Below are 17906 nucleotides of genomic sequence, written 5' to 3'. Positions count from 1 at the left end.
TTACTTAGTGTCTAGATTAGCGTGTTTTTATATAACTACTTTTAGCACATCAATATACCTACATAAACCTTGTAAAATCATCAACAAAAAGTAAGAAATACCGGTTACCACCTGCTGTTTGTGGTGTAATTGGATCGCATAGGTCTGCATGGACCAAGCCCAATGGCTCACTAGCTCTCCACTGAGCCTCTTTGGGAATTTCTTTTGAGACCTGTTTAGCCACCAGACAGCCTTCACACACCTGCTTTGGATGGGTTATGCGAGGCATTCCCATAACCAAATCATTTCGAGCCATTGACTCAAGTTCAACAAAATTTGCATGGCCCATCCTTGCATGCCATAACCAAGCTTCATTGTCTATGTAGGCTGCCAAACAAACTGGTTTTGCAATTTTTAAATTGATTTTGTAAAGTCTATTCACTGACCCTGAATTTTCATAATGAGTCTTTCATGGTCGTCATACAACTTCAGGACGTTTCCATGCATGTGCACGTCATACCCTTCCTCAGTGAGTTGCCCCAAACTGAGGATATTACTCGTGAGCGCCGAAATGTAATACACATCAGGGATGAGTATGTGTTCGCCGGTCTTGCTTTCAAATACCAATGGACCATTCCCTTCAATTTGAACCTTGGATCCGTCTCCAAACCGAACTTGCCCAGTTACGTTACAATCTAACTCAGCGAATGATTCCCTCATCCCCTTCATATGGTTGCTAGCACCATTGTCAACGTACCACACTTCTTTGCTTTCACCCGACTTTGGAAAGACTCTATCTTCATTTAAAAGGACCATGGAGGCTGTTTCTTCACCATGTATAGTCAAGTAGAGGGCTGGTTTCTCTTCTTGAGTTCGGTTTAGATTCACCTCATCCTGTTTCTCCTTCGGTTCTTTACACTCCGATGCATAATGCCCGAGTTCATGACCTACTCGATGTGCCTTTTATCTCTGTTCCTTGACCCGTTCCTTTGATCTAGGTTCCCGGCGTGTCCACCGCGGTTACCCCTACCGCGACCACGTCCCCGAAAACTACCCCGACCACCCCGGTCAGCTTTTCCTCGTCCACCGGACTTCTGGCCCGTGAACTGTTGGTTCTTCACTTGTCCCTTCGAGCTCGTCTGACCCTCCGTTTTGGTGAGTAACAAGCTGTTGTCGGTTGCTTGTTTCAATTGAGGAAGCTTTACTCTATCTTCATAAGCTTTCAAGTGTGCAATCGCTTCTTCAAATGGCATAGTTTCAACATCTGAACTTTGCCCAATTGAAGCCACTAGGTTTATAAACCTCTCCGGGACCGTGTCAAACAATTTACGTACCAGTTCCTCATCTTCCAACTTTGCTCCAACACTGTTAAATTTTGAGACCATACCCGACAGCTTTCCTGCATACTCGTCAATAGAATCTCCATCCTTCATTTGCAACCCTTCAAACTCACTTTTTAAAATTCGTAAGCGAGCTTTCTGAACGCGTTTTGCACCCACATACCGGAATTTCAACGAATCCCATACTTCACTAGCCGTCTTTTTCTTCGCCGCCTGCGAAAGTATTTCTTCAGGGATTGCCTGAAAGATGAAAACTCGAGCCTGTTTTACTTTTCGTTCATCCGCAACCACTTCGGTTGGTGGCTCGATGGCATCCCACAACCCGTGGGCATCCATGATAGCTTCCATTTTGATGGCCCAGGTATTATAGTTTGTAGGTGTGAGGATTGGGCACTGGAATGGAATGGAATTGTCTCTTGAGGAGTTAGAGTTTGTGATGACTGACATGATGTTGAAACGTAGGAACTTTGGCATAAAAATTGGATCAGAACGTGGTTGCTCTGATACCAAATGTAAGATTTGGATCAGGAAATTTAAATGAATCAAAGAAACTGGAACTAGTTGCTGCCAAAAGTAATCTTTTTTATTAAAGCCAAATGCTTAGGAATGATTAAAAGATTACAAAAGTGGATTTCGGCTAATTGAAAGTGATGATAAACAAAGCAAACTAAAGATGCTTAAATAGAAAAAAAAAATAACAAACTAAGCAGATAAACTTGGTCTTCATTCTGTTCCTTTATTCTTGGACTCCAACGTACATTCAGCCCATAACTTGGTCACCACACCAACGACTCTTTTTCTGGTGGCTTAGTCAACATTAATCCAACCTATACTAAAAAATAATATCTGATTTTTTTAAAAAATATTATTTATAATTAAGAAACAATTTTGTAGTAAAAAAAATAAGCGGGCCATAGGTATTATCAAACCCAGATAAATTTTAAACCGGGTTATAATATCTTATTTATTTGTCAAAACTCTTTCATTATCAATCACAAGTATATTATTAACTTTCTTTACAAAAAATAAAATTAAAATAAAAAAATATATAAATATTAGAAATGAATAATTTAAAATAACCCCCCACCCCCGCGCTTCCCACACCCGTAGTAATACAGGGGATAAAAGCTAGTATATATATGAATGATATAATCAAAAAGGATCAACCATGCATCTATTTTGGATATTTGTAATATGCATAACTTATAGTTAGAAATTAATCATGGAAACTCCGTCACTGATAATCTGTAATGAAATATTTCAGAAACAAATTCCATTGGAGAATGGATGCGTTGCTGATCTCTCACAAACTAATTTGTCACCAATGTTGTAACGCATAAATATGTCGCAATTGCAGTATGTCGTAATTTAATTTCGTAAAAAAAGTATTAAGAAAATATAAATATATAGGCAGTTCAAGCCTATTTATTGTATATGCTTGATCTTATGAGGTTTTGTTTGAAAGTGTAGGGTCATAAGACCATTCTTTGTGGAGCGGGTTTTAAAACCCCTCTACAATACCACGTCACTATCACGTGAACACCGGGGACTTTAAATCCTTGAGCCTATGTTGCTCCATTGTGATTTGATGTCCGGAGGGATTTTAAACTTCTTTTTAATAAACAAGTAAATAATAATAAAACAAATAATTAAACTAAACTAAAATAAAAACCAAAAACCCACTTAATTGTTTGATGCTCCGAGGGGCCAGTATTTATTAGGGTCTGTCCCGATCACAATGCCCATGACCAATATTTTGTCAGGGTTTTGATTTACTCCAAAATGCCAACTAAGCAATCATATCAAATAAGTTCTAGATTATTAGTTTTCTTTGTAACTTATTTTAAGCATCTAGAGATGGCTTGTAAATTTGTAATTTTTAGTTTAATTTCACAAAAGAATATACTAGTCAAGGATGTCTGTTCATTCAAATTCTTACACCTACATATGCTTGAAACACGCTTGTGTGGATCTTACAGGAGTGTTCCCTCTTGTTGGGCTAAGAAATAATGAGTTTGTTGCGGGTCAAGTTGCGTTGAACGCGAAATCAGACAAAATTGCTAACACAAGAACGCTTGTTTAGAGAAACAATGTGTGTTTCTCCCCTTTGCTTTTTATACATTCTGTTTCTAACCCCGGAGGTTATGGCTTTTTTGATCAGTGTTCAGCGAGTTGTGAATATTGAAGAGTAAGTTTTTGGCTCCTAAAACCCAAAGCTTCGTTTTTAGTAGGATCGGATTTACTATTCAAAATAGGATTGTGGCGCAGCTTGTTGCCCGCTTACCTGACATTTTATTATAAATTTTTTAGTTTAGCAATGAAAGAAACTATAATAATAAATAAATAATAAAATTAAAAAAAAAAACATAAAGATACCGGGAGAAGATTAACCGTTTGCCAATGTATGCTGTATGGTAATTTTACATCACCGGACAACCCTGGGGTCTATATGATTAGCTCATTAATTTAACAAATTGATGTTGATTAGTTCATAGCTTTAGACTTAATTGATTAGCTGATGACGTTGATTGCATTCATGCTCACCTGATTGCAAAATGGTTTATATTGAGGCGATGAACAAAGTTTATAAAATTCAATATACAATCATAAATGTTGGTTACCACAAGCTCGTAGATTATGGAATTATGATTTTAGAAATTACAAAATTTAAAATATCTTGGAAGCTCAGTAGCTGTAGGACCTACCCGTCGAACCGGTTGAACCTATTTTAATATAATACTAAAATTAATTAAAAAATAAATAAAAAGTGTAAAAATTGAGAACATAAATAAACATTATATTAAAATTAAAATTTGAAAAATGCAGGAAGGTGCTCTGCCCATTCCCTGCAACACTCCAACACACTGCATATTGTCCTTAATTTTCAATATGGTGTAGTGGTAGACCGGTAGGAAGTTTGGCATTTTTAGTGAAAACTCAGGTTCGATCCCAATAAACAACACTTCAAGGACGGCATGAGTGCCTCAATGAAGAAGACTTAGATCTTTGTAATCTCTTGTTCGATCCTAAGGACGTCTGGACCTTTGAGCGAGTGGGTTTTCTCCGAAACTGAAGATAACTTTGAGAAATTAATGTTCCGTATGGTGGGTTGGGCCCGCTAGCAATAGCTTTTTGCCATTGTAACACCACGCACCAATTCTCTGTTTATTGCCGACCTAAAGAAAAACAAAACATTGAACAAGCTAAAAAAAAACAGGGCGTATCAGCCCGCCAAAGGAAGTTTGAACGAGCATCTTAACAATCCGAACCTCACATGGACTCAAAGATTGAAGATATGTGTAGGCGTGGCTCGTGCGCTGAGTTACCTCCATTATGATGAGGGGCGTGGTTATGGTGTTATACATCTTAACATCAACAGCTCCACAATTTATTAGACGAGAACTGGGAACCAAAGTTATCCGGTTTTAAAGTTTCTGTCAAACAATGGGTTAACCGGATGGACCAGGTCATCCTTTCTGAACCTTTTGGCGCAATAGGGTATGTAGACCCAGAAATTGAAAAGAGCAAGGGTGTGACGCACAAGTCAGATATCTACTCATTTGGTGTGGTTTTATTCGAATTATTGTGCGGGAGGAGTGCATATATTAAGAACAAGGCGAACAACTTTCTAGCTCGATTGGCCAAATATCATTATGAAAATGAAACGCTGCAAGATATAGTCTATCCTGATCTAAGGAATCAAATGGTATTCACTCAGATTATACTCAAAAACGGCATATTCTTGCTTAGAGAAAGAGCGAGCAAACCGCCCAAATATTCTCATTATTGTCGATAAACTAGAGAAAGCATTGAAGCAAGCATTAAAGTTTCAACCGTATTTTGTAAGTCTTTTCTTATTTAACTTTTTTTTTACGTATGATATACTTTATTTCTCACCGTTTTAATTTGTTTTTTTTACGTCAATTTATTCTACCATTTTTCATCCACCAAGAGACTTAACCAACAAACACCATTTGAGAGGTCTCTCATCTTAACAAACATTTTGATAGTGTTGTACAACCCCTTTGGTTGTTTACTTTTACTATTAAAAAGAGCATTAAGAAAGAAAAATAAATTAAAATTACGATATCTTAAATTATTGTACAACGCTTGTTTATTACATAATTAATGATTTGTTATATATTGTATTTTTCAAATTACTACTATTCATAATTTAATTCTCAAAGATTTTTTTTACGATTTTACCACTATTCAATTGCACCCGCCGACCAATCTTTGCCTTATCCCTCCTGATATCTCTTACATGTTCCCAATAGTCTTGAAAGGGTACTAAATGACCTAATTGTTTTAATAGAAAGATATTCCTTTATGAGACGTGTGAGATTTTAAATCAAGATGTTTAAATTTTGAAAATAAATATATTTTTTAAGTCAAATGCATTGAAAATAACCAAATTACTCTGAAAAATAAAAAATAAAAAACTATCAAATGCTTTTAACATTTCCTGTTAATTATTCAACCACCATCTCCTATCAAAGTCCAACTACCACCAATACAAAAAATAATCACCAAATTTACAGTGGAGACAATGAGCCCAATTATATGGTTGAAGAAACCCATTAAAGATGGAAAACACAAACTACTACCATGTGAACTGTGGTGTTCGTGCGCTAGAGGAGGAAAGATATTTATTGGTGGGACCCACTAGCATAAGATATTATTTTTCTTTTTATGTTCAGCTTTTTTTTTCTTTTTTTTTTTCTGGTTATTTCGGACCGCTAAGGTTCCTAAAAGTGATTACAAATATATTAACCACCAAAAATTGATCTGACACTTCTAACAAGTATCTATAATTTCATATTTTCTAACTCTCTTTTCCTCTTGTTACATGTTTGCTTGTTACATGTTTGCAGGTAAAGAACTTGAAACACTTGAAGGTTCAGCTTCTTGATATAAAGTTAGTTACCAACAATTTTTCAGACAAATACAGAATTGGATCTAACAATTACTACACTTGGTAACACGGTAGAACTCGGTCATTTTGATAACAAAAACACTTTCTCTATAGAAGGGAAGAGTATAAGTGAACTATCCAAAAGACATAACACTGTAGTTATTAAACGCTTCATTCCTGTAGATGACGAGCAAGAAGAAGGAATGTTTTTTACAGAGCTTGAAATGCTAACTAGTGTTAAGCATCACAACATAGTCAATCTATTAGGATTCTGTGTTGAAGGTTTTGATATGATGCTTGTCACTGAGAAATTTTCAAACGAAAACCTTAGTGATTATTTGGGAAACGTCAAAGAAATGCGTACTTTGACTTGGGTAAAACGTTTGAAAATTTGCATTGATGCTGCTCGTGCGTTGAATTACCTTCACTTTGAGATGGAAGATAACAAAGTGATGATACATGGTAATATAAATGCCAATAGAATCGGGTTCAACCAGAATTGGGAGGCAAAGATTGAAGACTTTCAATGGGCGGTATTCTTGCCTCTAGATCAAAAAGACGAAGCTGAATATAGAAAAACATATTTTGACCAACGATACCATGTAGATCCAGAATATGAGAATACTGGTGAATTAAAAAGAGAGACAAATATGTATAGCTTTGGAGTAGTTTTGTTTGAAATTGTATGTGGAAGGCGTGCTGGAGACCAAATTTACCTTAACGAAAGCAAGAAAGGTCTAGTTGATGTGGCAAGACAAAACTTCTCCACGGGAACACAAGAGGACATGATAGATCCTGCAATAAAGGAAGCAATTGGTAAAATGAGTTCTATTCCAAATAGAAGAACCAACAAGGATTCTTTGCAAACATTTTTAAAAGTTGCAAATCAGTGTGTGGTAGAGACTCAAGACCAACGTCCAACAATAAAAGTTGTTCTCAAAGAACTTGAGAAAACATTATTCTTTCAAGTAAGTCAGGTGTTTATATATATACATATGTATATATATAAATTTAATTTAATTCAACCATTAAATGCACATATTATTATAATGCAAAAGGAATACATATAAATTGCTACATTTTTAATAGCTAAACTATATATCAATTACATGGAATGGATCTTGAAAGACTTGACACGTAGACATCAATGTTGATCCAAACTGAAACGGTTACGTGTGTGTGATTTTCTTTTTTTCATAACGTTGTAATATTTTTATCTTTTGTTAATTTACGTTATCTTAATTTATACTTCACTAACAAATTTGACCTGTAATGCATTATTTATTTGGTGGTTTTTAAGGCATTATCTTTGAACATCAGTTTCGTCAACATTTTATCATCTATTATCCGTTTCCTCATTGTTTTATAGTTTATTCTCAATAAATATAGATATAATTTCTTAAAGGTTGAGGGAGTACAACACCTTGATAAGGATCAAGTTGTCAAGGAACTTGAGACACCAACTCATCAAATTCTCGTAAGACCTTCCTCTTTCTCATTTTTTTTTTCTTCTTCTTCTTCTCTATTCGTCACTTCATCATTTTTCTCATTAAAATATTTGTAAAAGAATTGAGATCTGCAAATTGAATTTGTTTTCCATCACCAAATTTATAGTTTTTCATCATTAATATATAGCTTCTTATCACTAAAATGCTGCTTTTATCAGTAACTTTTTTTTATCTCATTTTTTTTCTTGAAGGAGGAGCAAGTACAACAACCGGAATATGACCAAGTTGCCGAGGAAGTTGAAAAAGCATCTCATGAAATTCATGTATGACCTTTTCTTTGTTTCTTTTTCGACTTGATTATCCTTTCTGGTATTTTTGTTTTCTAAAAAAAGTGAAATCTATAAATTTAATTGGAATGTGACGAAACTTCAACAGAAATAGTAAATTGTTATTTATGTAGTTTTTGAATTGAAACAAATACACTAATAGCAACAAAGTATAAGTATGAATTGTTTGCAATATCTTAACACTTAGATAATTAATGTTAGTTATTCTACAAATGCCAACAAAAATGATAAGTGTGAGAAGTCATAATTAATTTATATGTGTCAAGTGGGTATCAAAGAAAAAAGGGTAATAGTACATATTTTCTCTTTCCACATGCAAGTCATATGCCAATTCCCCCATCATTTTAAAACATGACTAACCTTTTCATATGATATTTTTCTTAAAATCACTATAATAAAAAACGATTTTTTTAATCTTTAATATGAGTATGACTTTGTTACATAAAAATTAAAAGAAAATTATGTCATTGTGTCTTTTTGTTTGTAATTGTGTATTTTTTCATCGTTGTGTCTTTCTGCTTGTCATTGTGTTTTTTTCGTCAATCATTGTGTATTTTTTTTAATGCTAAGAACACTGTTGTGTAATCTTAATACGTAAATATAATGTAAAATAACAACAAATTCTCTAATACATAAAATACAATGATGAATACATATTACAAAATTAACTGAAACGTAGAACACAATGATGAATACATATAACACAATGGCCTGAAACATAAAACACAATGGTGAATACACATAACACAATGACCTGAAACGTGAAACACAATGGAAACTACATGTTACACAATGACATGAACGTAATACACAATGAGCATAATACTTTTTTCTCCACAATGACTAAAACACAATGATAAGTAAAAAAAGACTCAATGACGTAATCATTGTTTTAATTGTTATCTTTAATATGAGTACCAATTGATAACACAATGACCAAAATCTATAACACAATGCATCGAAAAATCCAATTAAAAAACGCAATGAACAACCAATAACACAATATAAAAACCCACTATTTTTTTATATAACAATATGATACTCATATTAAAGATAAAAAAAATGTTTGTTATTATGGTGAGTTTTTTTTTAAAAAGAATGTTGCTTGAAAAAGTTATGGGCGTTTTTAAATGATAAGGGAATTGACATGTGACTTGCATGTGGAAAGAGAAAGTCAACAAAAGTGGGTTGTTACATTTATGCTCTTCCCATCAATTTTTTCTCTCGAATTAATCTCCACCATTAAAATCTAATATTAATAGATTAAATTGATTCTCACCCTTCTCATTTTCGTTGTCCTTTTATTTTAACTTTACTCAAATAATTAACTATAATATAAGAGTTGATATATACAAGTTATTCATGACCTTTTGTCAAAATTATTAATAAAAATAAAACTACGGTATTACTTAAAATATTGAAATTTGTTATCAAGAATTAATTTGATCAATTTATGCAATTATGCATCAATTGAAGTTGTAAATCAATAATTCAAGCCTATGGGTTAGAAGTGGAAAACAGTGAAAATAGATAACGTGGGCGTATGATGACAAACGGCTACATTGTTTTCTCTTTACTCGCATGAGTTGTTGCATGATTAATAAGGTCAGTTTTAGTAAGGTTTAGAGGACTGTTAGTGTTATGGTTCCTGTACAATGTGGGCCTAAGTACATAAACAAGGGATGAATGACCCGACTATGGTCCGAGTTATCCTTTAATTAACCATTATTAAATATAACTATGATTAATGTATGATGTGTTTTTTAGAACCAAATTTATGTTGATTATAACATCATCTAATCCACATACTAGATTATTGGGCTGAATTATGAAATGGGATAAGGATCAAACATTGTTCACGAGCCGAGCCGAGCCGAAACAAGCGAAGGCTTGCTCGTTGCTTGGCTCGTTTACAATTGAACCGAACAGAACGGCTGAAATTCGAACCGAGCCAAAATCGAATCGAGCATTTTTCGATCGAACGGCCGAGCGATTTTCGAGCATTATTTATTTCTTTTTCACTCTAAAAATTTTAATAAGAAACAAGTTTGAATGTTGTAAATAATACATTTTGTAAACAAATTAGTAGTTTTTAGACAAAGGTGTTATAGGTTGTAAATTTTTTGGAGATACAAATTTAAAGTGAGATATAATAAACATGTAAACAAACTTTTAGTATTTTAAAAACTTGAATAGAACCAATGAAATTATAAAGTTGACGTAATAGGAAAATTTTAAAAGGTTTTAAACAGTTGTATACTAATATTTTATGTGTGTATTTGCTCATATATAATTATATAAAAATAAATTAAAAATATTCGAGCCGAACCGAACCGAGCAAACCTTTGCTCGTTTACAAACCGAACCGAACCGAGCGGCTCGTTTACAATCGAGCGAAAAACGAGAGAGTATTTTTCGAGAAATTTCCAAGCGAGCGATGAGCGAGTTCGAGCGGCGAACAGTTTGGACGGCCCTAAAACATATCGGCAGTGTTTTGAAACAAGGACAGGACCGGCCGGTCCGACCGGGACCCGCTAAGCATACCGGAACCGATGACCCGCTGGGTGGACCGGAAATTTTAAAAAATTAATAAAAGAAACCAACAAAATAAAACTGAAAACCCTAGATTCCATCTTTGAACCACGCGGCTTCGTCCCCAACTCTGCAATCGTCTCGTTTCTGAATCAATTACTTGATTGAAACTTCGTCGATTTGAACTTCCCATGTTGCTTAAGTGGTTTGATTTTAACACAAAATAAGCACGAGGATGGTAATTGACTGATTATATGACATAGGAAGAAGATGGGAAGAAGAACATGAACACCAGTCAATTTTCTCTTGGTCACTGCTCTATCCCCGTTATATCACTTAGGGTTCCTTTGTTGGACCATTTGATTGTGTTGCTTGATTGGGTTGGTTAGGCTTAGTCCACTTCATAAAACTTGGTCTGGTTGGGCTATGTTAATGAAACATGCTTCATGAAATGAAAGTTTGGTTATTATTTTATTTATATATAATATATATAATATTTAAATTATTTATGAGGTCTACCAGGTCAAACACCGATCCGTCCTCCCGGGTCGGTTCGACTTTTGACCTGGCAAGATGTCCGGGTTGACGTCCAGGCAAGGTTTGAAAACATTGCATATCGGAGCACGACCTCACCTCAGAACATTCCCATTCCATCTCATAACCTCAAATCCAAAATTATACTAAAAATCACTGCATTTTCTCTCTCCTGTTCAATTAAATAATATTTCTTTATAAATTTATCATTACTTTTTTTCTCCCCTTCACTCATAACCACTTTCAAAATATATTAAAAAGTTATAGGACTCGCTTACTACACCCTAAATCACTCCTTAACTTATAAAAAACCCATCTCACATAATTTGATGAATGGATTGAGAATGCTCTTACGATAACCTAAATCCCAGAGTTACCTCTTCACATGCCAAAAGATAAATAAAGAAAATGTATATTAAAATAACTTTTATGTTTCCTTATTATTAGGGCATCTCCAATGGTAAGGTTTTGGGTGTTTTGAATCATAGGTGTCTCCTAGGTGGAAGAGAGAGAGGAGAGAGTGAAAAGAGTTTGGAATTTCAATATGGTCTGTAAGGTGTGTGTGAAAGGATGAAGAAGTGAGAATGGAAGGAGAGAGAATGTGAGTGAATGATTAGGATGGTTGGATTTCAAACCATGCATAAAGCATTGGAGATGCTCTTACTAACTTATTGTTTTATAATGTCTGTTCATATTCGTTACCATTTAGTTTAATATAACATCAATTAAAATATTTTAAATTAAATTTATGAATCATGCAATTATATACGTACGTTCAGTAATCTAAGTGCTGCAATATACTTGTTCAACTTTCCTTTTTTACTCTTTCTTAATCAATTTCATCTAATTTATATAATAAATATGAACATATATAATCCACCTTTCTTATATACCTACAATTTAAAATAACTAGTTGGTCAAACAACTTTTTTCACTTTAGTGGCAGAATACACGCATATAATCAAATACTTTGAAATTCTAGCAAATCATCTATAATTATAAGCATGAACAATTTAATTAGAGTAAGCTAATACAGAGGATTTATAATCCTTTCATATTAACATTTAATCTAGCATTAAAATAATTTGGTTTAACAAATTGTAACTTTGTATTTGGGCCTAGTTTAGAACAAACTATAAATGGTTTGTGGGCTTGGGCAAATGTGTTGAGCTGGCCTTGAATAGTTAAAAGAAGGGTCTAGTCACAAAACAAAGGGGAAAAAAGAAGCAGCTAATCGGCCATGAATTCCAATTTCTCTATAAAAATATGAACCACACAATTTCAATTTAATTGCCTTATGACATATATATATTTAAATAATTTGCAGCAGCAGCAGCAGCAGCAGCAGCTAATTATTAAGAAGTTGGAACATTTGAAGATTCCTCTGGCTGATGTTCAATTAGCAACGGATGGTTTTTCAAAGGCTTACGAAATTCCAGATGGGGGTGGGTGTACTATGTACAGAGCAAAACTCGACGACCATTTTGGTAAAGAAAATCATTCATCCGTTGTTGAAGGGACTGATCATGTGCTTATTAAACGCTACCCTCCTCCTGGACATGAGTACTGGGGAGAAAAAGAGTTTTTTACAGAAGTTGAAGTGCTTAGCGCTGTTAAGCATCCCAACATAGTCACCCTACTTGGATTTTGTTTTGAAGCTTCTGAGATGATCCTTGTCCTTGAGAATGCTTCTAATGGATTCCTTGGTGATTATTTGGAAGACGTCAACAGTAGCATGCGCATTTTCACTTGGGAAAAGCGTTTGAAAATCTGCATTGATGTTGCACATGCGTTAAAGTACATTCACTATGAGATGGAGGACCAAACGATGATAATAAACCGTGATATATGTAGCTACAACGTCTTTTTGGACAAGAACTGCGGGGCAAAGACTGTTAACTTTTGGTGGTCTGTATTCCTGCCTTCAAATCAACAAGACGAAGCACTCCATATCAGCTGGATTGGCAGAATGCGCCACATAGATCCAGAATATAAGAAGACTAATAAGTTAAAAAGAGAATCGGATGTATATGGTCTTGGAGTAGTTTTGTTTGAAATTCTATGTGGGAGGATAGCCTTTGACCCAATTTACCTTAAAGAGAATGAAGCAGGGCTGGCTCATGTGGCAAAACAATGCTACTGCTCGGGAACAATACAAGACATTATTGATCATACAATAAAGGAAGAAACAAGTGAAAACAATTTTGTTCTAAATAGAGGACCCAAAGCGTATATTTATTGAAATTGCACATCAGTGCGTGGCAGAAACTCAAAATCAACGTCCAACAATGAAAGATGTTGTCAAGGAACTTGAGAAAGCATTATTCTTTCAAGTAAGTCATTGTTCTAACTTCATATTATTGATCCTAAGAAGTAGTGATTGTGATGATTCACTTTAGTTTAATAAAAATGTAAACTGATATGACATTATACTATAATTGATAAAGCACAATGGTAAAAATCTTTTCCACTTTCTGAGTTTACTTTGTTTTATCGTTGTTGCTTAAACATTTTTAGACTGTCTGCAGCTTTGCTGAACTGCTGATATGAAAGTGTAAAGAAAAGAATATGATCAAAGTTCAATTTAAAACTTTTGAAAACTAAGTAAAGCACATCTTTAATGGATAAAAGGGCATTGATCAATTATCACGCATGTTAAACTCATATTGTTCATTGTTTGAAGTCTATGATATCATCAAAATTTTAATTTCATCATCATTTTTTAGTTTTTATAAAATATTTTACTGTGGTAAGGTTTTATCATTGTTTACAGTTTCTGTAAATTACCATCACCATTTTAAATAGCAGCAAAGCAACCTCATCACTAATTGTTAACTAATTTGTAGTCTTTCATTACTAACATGTATTTTGACAATTTATTGTTTTCTGATAGCACCTACTAATTTGTATATATTGTTTTCAACACCATATTAATCAGCCGTTATAATTTTAACAACATATAATTGTGATCAGTATATGTAATTTAATTGGTGTGTCATGTCTGACAGAAAAACAAGATCAACAACCCCAGAATTTCACTTGAAGACATAAAAGTAGCCACACAAAACTTCAATAATGACAATTGCATTGGTGGAGGAGGATTTGGGGAAGTTTTTAAAGGAAAGCTTCAAGACGGTGATGGAATTAAAACCATTGTTGCAAAGCGACTAGATACAAGGCTTGGTCAAGGGGAACAACAATTTTGGAATGAGGTCCAAATTCTCTTGGAGTATAAGCACGAGAACATAATTGGTCTTATAGGCTATTGTGATGAAAAAGATGAAAACGTCATTGTTTATGAGTATGCACCCAAAGGAAGTCTTGATAGGTATTTGAAGGATGTTTCTCTTACATGGGTGAAACGCCTTACTATATGCATTGATGTTGCAACCGCGTTATATTTCTTTCCAATTTTCTTATCATTTATCTAGTTGCAACTCTCTTTACAACCTTGTCACGTATTTGCAGGGAAACAACTTGGAACACTTGAAGCTTCCTCTCAATGATATTATTTCAGCCACCGATAATTTCTCAGACACATGCAGAACTAGAGTTAGCCGTTACTATACCTGGTATAGAGGTGAACTCGACTGTTTTGATAAAGAAACCCCACCATCCATAGAAGGGAAAAACAAAGGTGAACCCACAACACTGTACTTATAAGACGTGTCCATCCTAGAGATAACGAGCAAGGAGAAGAATTGTTCTATACAGAGATTGAAGTGCTTAGTAGTGTTAAGCATCACAGCATTGTCAGTCTACTTGGATTTTGTATTGAAGGTTCTGAGATGATCATTGTCACTGAAAATGTTTCTAATAAATACCTTTATGAATATTTGAACAACGGCAACAACAAGCGTATTTTGACATGGGAGAAACGCTTGAAAATTTGCATTGATGTTGCACAATCATTGAATTACCTTCACTTCGAGATTGAAGACCAAAGGAAGGTAATAATCCGTTTTTTAAGAAACTATGACATTCAGTTGGATGAGAATTGGGGGGCAAAGATCGATTCATTTGGGTTATCCGTATCCATGCCTCCAAATAAAGAAGATGAAGCTCTACATCTCAAGATGCCCGCTCAGACGCCGTACGGTAGCGAGTACTACCTTGATCCAGAATATGTGAAGAGTGGTAAGTTAAAAAGAGAATCGGGTGTTTATAGTTTTGGAGTAATTTTGTTTGAAATTCTATGTGGGAGGTTAGCGAATGATCCAATTTACCTGAAAGAGAGTGACAAAGGGTTGGCCCCTATGGCAAGACGTAGCTTCAGCAAAGGAACAACAGAGGAGATGATAGATCCTATAATAAAGGAAGAAACCAATGAACACAATTTTGTTCTAAATAGAGGACCCAACAAGGATTCTTTGCACACATTTATTGAAATTGCACATCAGTGTGTGGCAGAAACTCAAGACAAACGTCCAACAATGAAAGTCGTTGTCAAGCAACTAGAGAAAGCATTATTCTTTCAAGTAAGTCAATATCCTAAAACTTTAATTACCATTTTGTACAAATGTAAAATGCTTGTTGCCATTAGATTAACTTAATGAAGTACAAAGTGAATTTCGTATGTACAAATGTACAGTAGTATCTAAACTTAAACCGTTCTGGTTAATTTTGAAAAACCACTCTTTTGAGTTTTTAACAAGCTACTTTTATCTATAAGCAATGAGTCAATCGTATTTATATATTATTTTCAAATACTAATTTAATCATCCATCGTAATTTAACAGTTCATTATTATCTTCTCGTGGTTGATAGGAAAGGACAGCCTTAGAATTCCACTTGAAGACATAAAACTGGCCACACAAAAATTCCATGATGACAATTGTATTGGTGAAGGAGAATTTGGGAAAATCTATAAAGGAAACCTTCAAGATGGTGATGAATTTAAAACCATTGTAGCAAAGCGATTGGATACAAGGCTTGGTCAAGTGAAAAAACAGTTCTTGAGTGAGATACAAATTCTTCGGGAGTATAAACACGAGAATGTTATTGGTCTTGTAGGCTACTGTGATGAATGGAAGAAAAAATCATTGTTTATGAGTATGCGCCTAGAGGAAGTCTTTATAGGTATTTGAACGATGCTTCTCTGACATGGATGAAACGAGTTAATATATGCATCGATGTTGCAAGCGCGTTGGACTTCATTCATGGAGGAGTTGGAAAACAAACAAGGGTGATGCATGGGGAGATCAAAACTGCAAACATTCTACTAAACCATGATTGGAAAGCAAAACTTTCAGGTTTTGGGCTTTCACAAATAAGCCCAATAACTCAAGATATAGAGTATGTCATCGATTATGCATGTGGCACCCAGGGATACATGGACCCACTATACAAAAAATCAAGATACCTAACAGTAGAATCTGATGTTTATTCATTTGGTGTGGTTATGTTTGAGATCTTGAGCGGAAGATCAACATTTGCAATCCACGAACATCCAGGTTACTATCTCCCCGAGCTCATTAAAAACAAATTTGAAGAAGGAAATCATATTGAGGTGGTGTTCGAGCAAATAAGGGAGCAGATTGTGCCTGAATCATTGACTACATTTCAAGAGATTGCATACCGGTGCCTACATGATGAAAAAGAAAAACGACCGACAACAAAAGAAGTTTTAATGCAACTTAAGATGGCTTTGGAATTCCAAGTGAGTAATTAGCATAGTTTTGCCACATTAGTTCCTTTAAATGCTTTAATATAAACCAAAACTTTTTACTTCTTTAATGACATAAAACTTTATGTATAAATCTTTTAAACAAATGGTGAGTCAAAAGAGGTCAAAACAAGAATGGGTCTATCTCACATTCTTATCTTTTTAAGTTTTAACCTTTTGATAGAATTTATGCAATATTAGTAAGAGCAGATTCGTCAAATTTAATTTAAATTATGTATTTTTCTTTGTATATATAATTCCCGTTTATACCTGTTTAAAAGGTCTTTTCTTATACGTAGGTACCTACAAAACCGAAGGTGAATGATTAATCAGTAATTCACACACAGAAGAAACAATTTCTGCTGACTATATTGATCAGCCCAACCTGGATACAGATGAATCGGATAAATGTCTTGATATGTCTAAAAGCCTAAAGGAGGTGAAAGATTATGTGCATGCCTATAGGTCTCTGACAAAAGAGGTCTTTATGAATTGGACAAGCCGACAAAGGGAATATTTTGTAGTTCTTTGTCGAGACCTAGAAATCAATCTGGAAGACATGGATGACGAAGAAGAGGTAGCCTCTTAAAAGGATGGTTTTGCTTAACTTTTGAAGACGTAGTTTGTTTAACGGGTATTTCTTATGTTTAAACTTAAGTTGTTTTTCAAATTGTTTGAGCTTGCCTTGCTTTTATTTTGACTCATGCTTACGAAATAAGCTTGTATGTTTGACTCTACTACATCATGCATTTTTGTATATATAGTTTTGTGCTTTCCTGATCATGATATGCTAAAAGGCATGTAACCCCATGCAGATTTCGTCTAACTTAAAACTGAAGCAGATTTATACATACTTGAGTCACCTGCTTAATAGTTGAAGGTTGCAAAGCTTAAAAAATATTGTAACATTAACTCAATAATTTAAAAAATGGATCCTTTTAGAAAATGGATTGTTCGTATAAACAATTTCAATAATTTAAAAGTACATTACATCTATTCCTTATATCAAGTCAGCTCATGAGCAAACTATGTTGTGTTGAGCTACAACTATGAAAATTATAAACCTATGTTCAAAAGAATAAATTTCATCTGGTAACACAGTCAAAACACAAAACCATAATCATCGATAACATCATATAGAATCTA

General features: G+C 34.2%; 1 protein-coding gene across 1 annotated transcript; it reads left to right on the top strand.

Annotated features, from left to right (window-relative positions):
* The first annotated feature begins 1722 nt into the window (after positions 1–1722).
* LOC143609069 (uncharacterized) lies at positions 1723–16766 on the top strand. Its single transcript, XM_077083933.1, has 9 exons — positions 1723–1831; positions 6194–6217; positions 6271–7202; positions 7640–7711; positions 7934–8005; positions 12429–13220; positions 13315–13428; positions 14104–14423; positions 16175–16766. Exons 1-9 carry the CDS (start codon positions 1723–1725, stop codon positions 16764–16766), a joined length of 3027 nt encoding a protein of 1008 aa, XP_076940048.1.
* Positions 16767–17906: the final 1140 nt, after the last annotated feature.

This window comes from Bidens hawaiensis, unplaced genomic scaffold (assembly GCF_021521415.1).
Source record: "Bidens hawaiensis isolate Kalapana, Puna unplaced genomic scaffold, B.hawaiensis_p1.1 tig00419489_1, whole genome shotgun sequence".
Taxonomy (NCBI): Eukaryota; Viridiplantae; Streptophyta; class Magnoliopsida; order Asterales; family Asteraceae; genus Bidens; species Bidens hawaiensis.
Note: the sequence above shows the minus strand (reverse complement) of the source record. Positions and strands in the feature narration are given on the sequence as shown.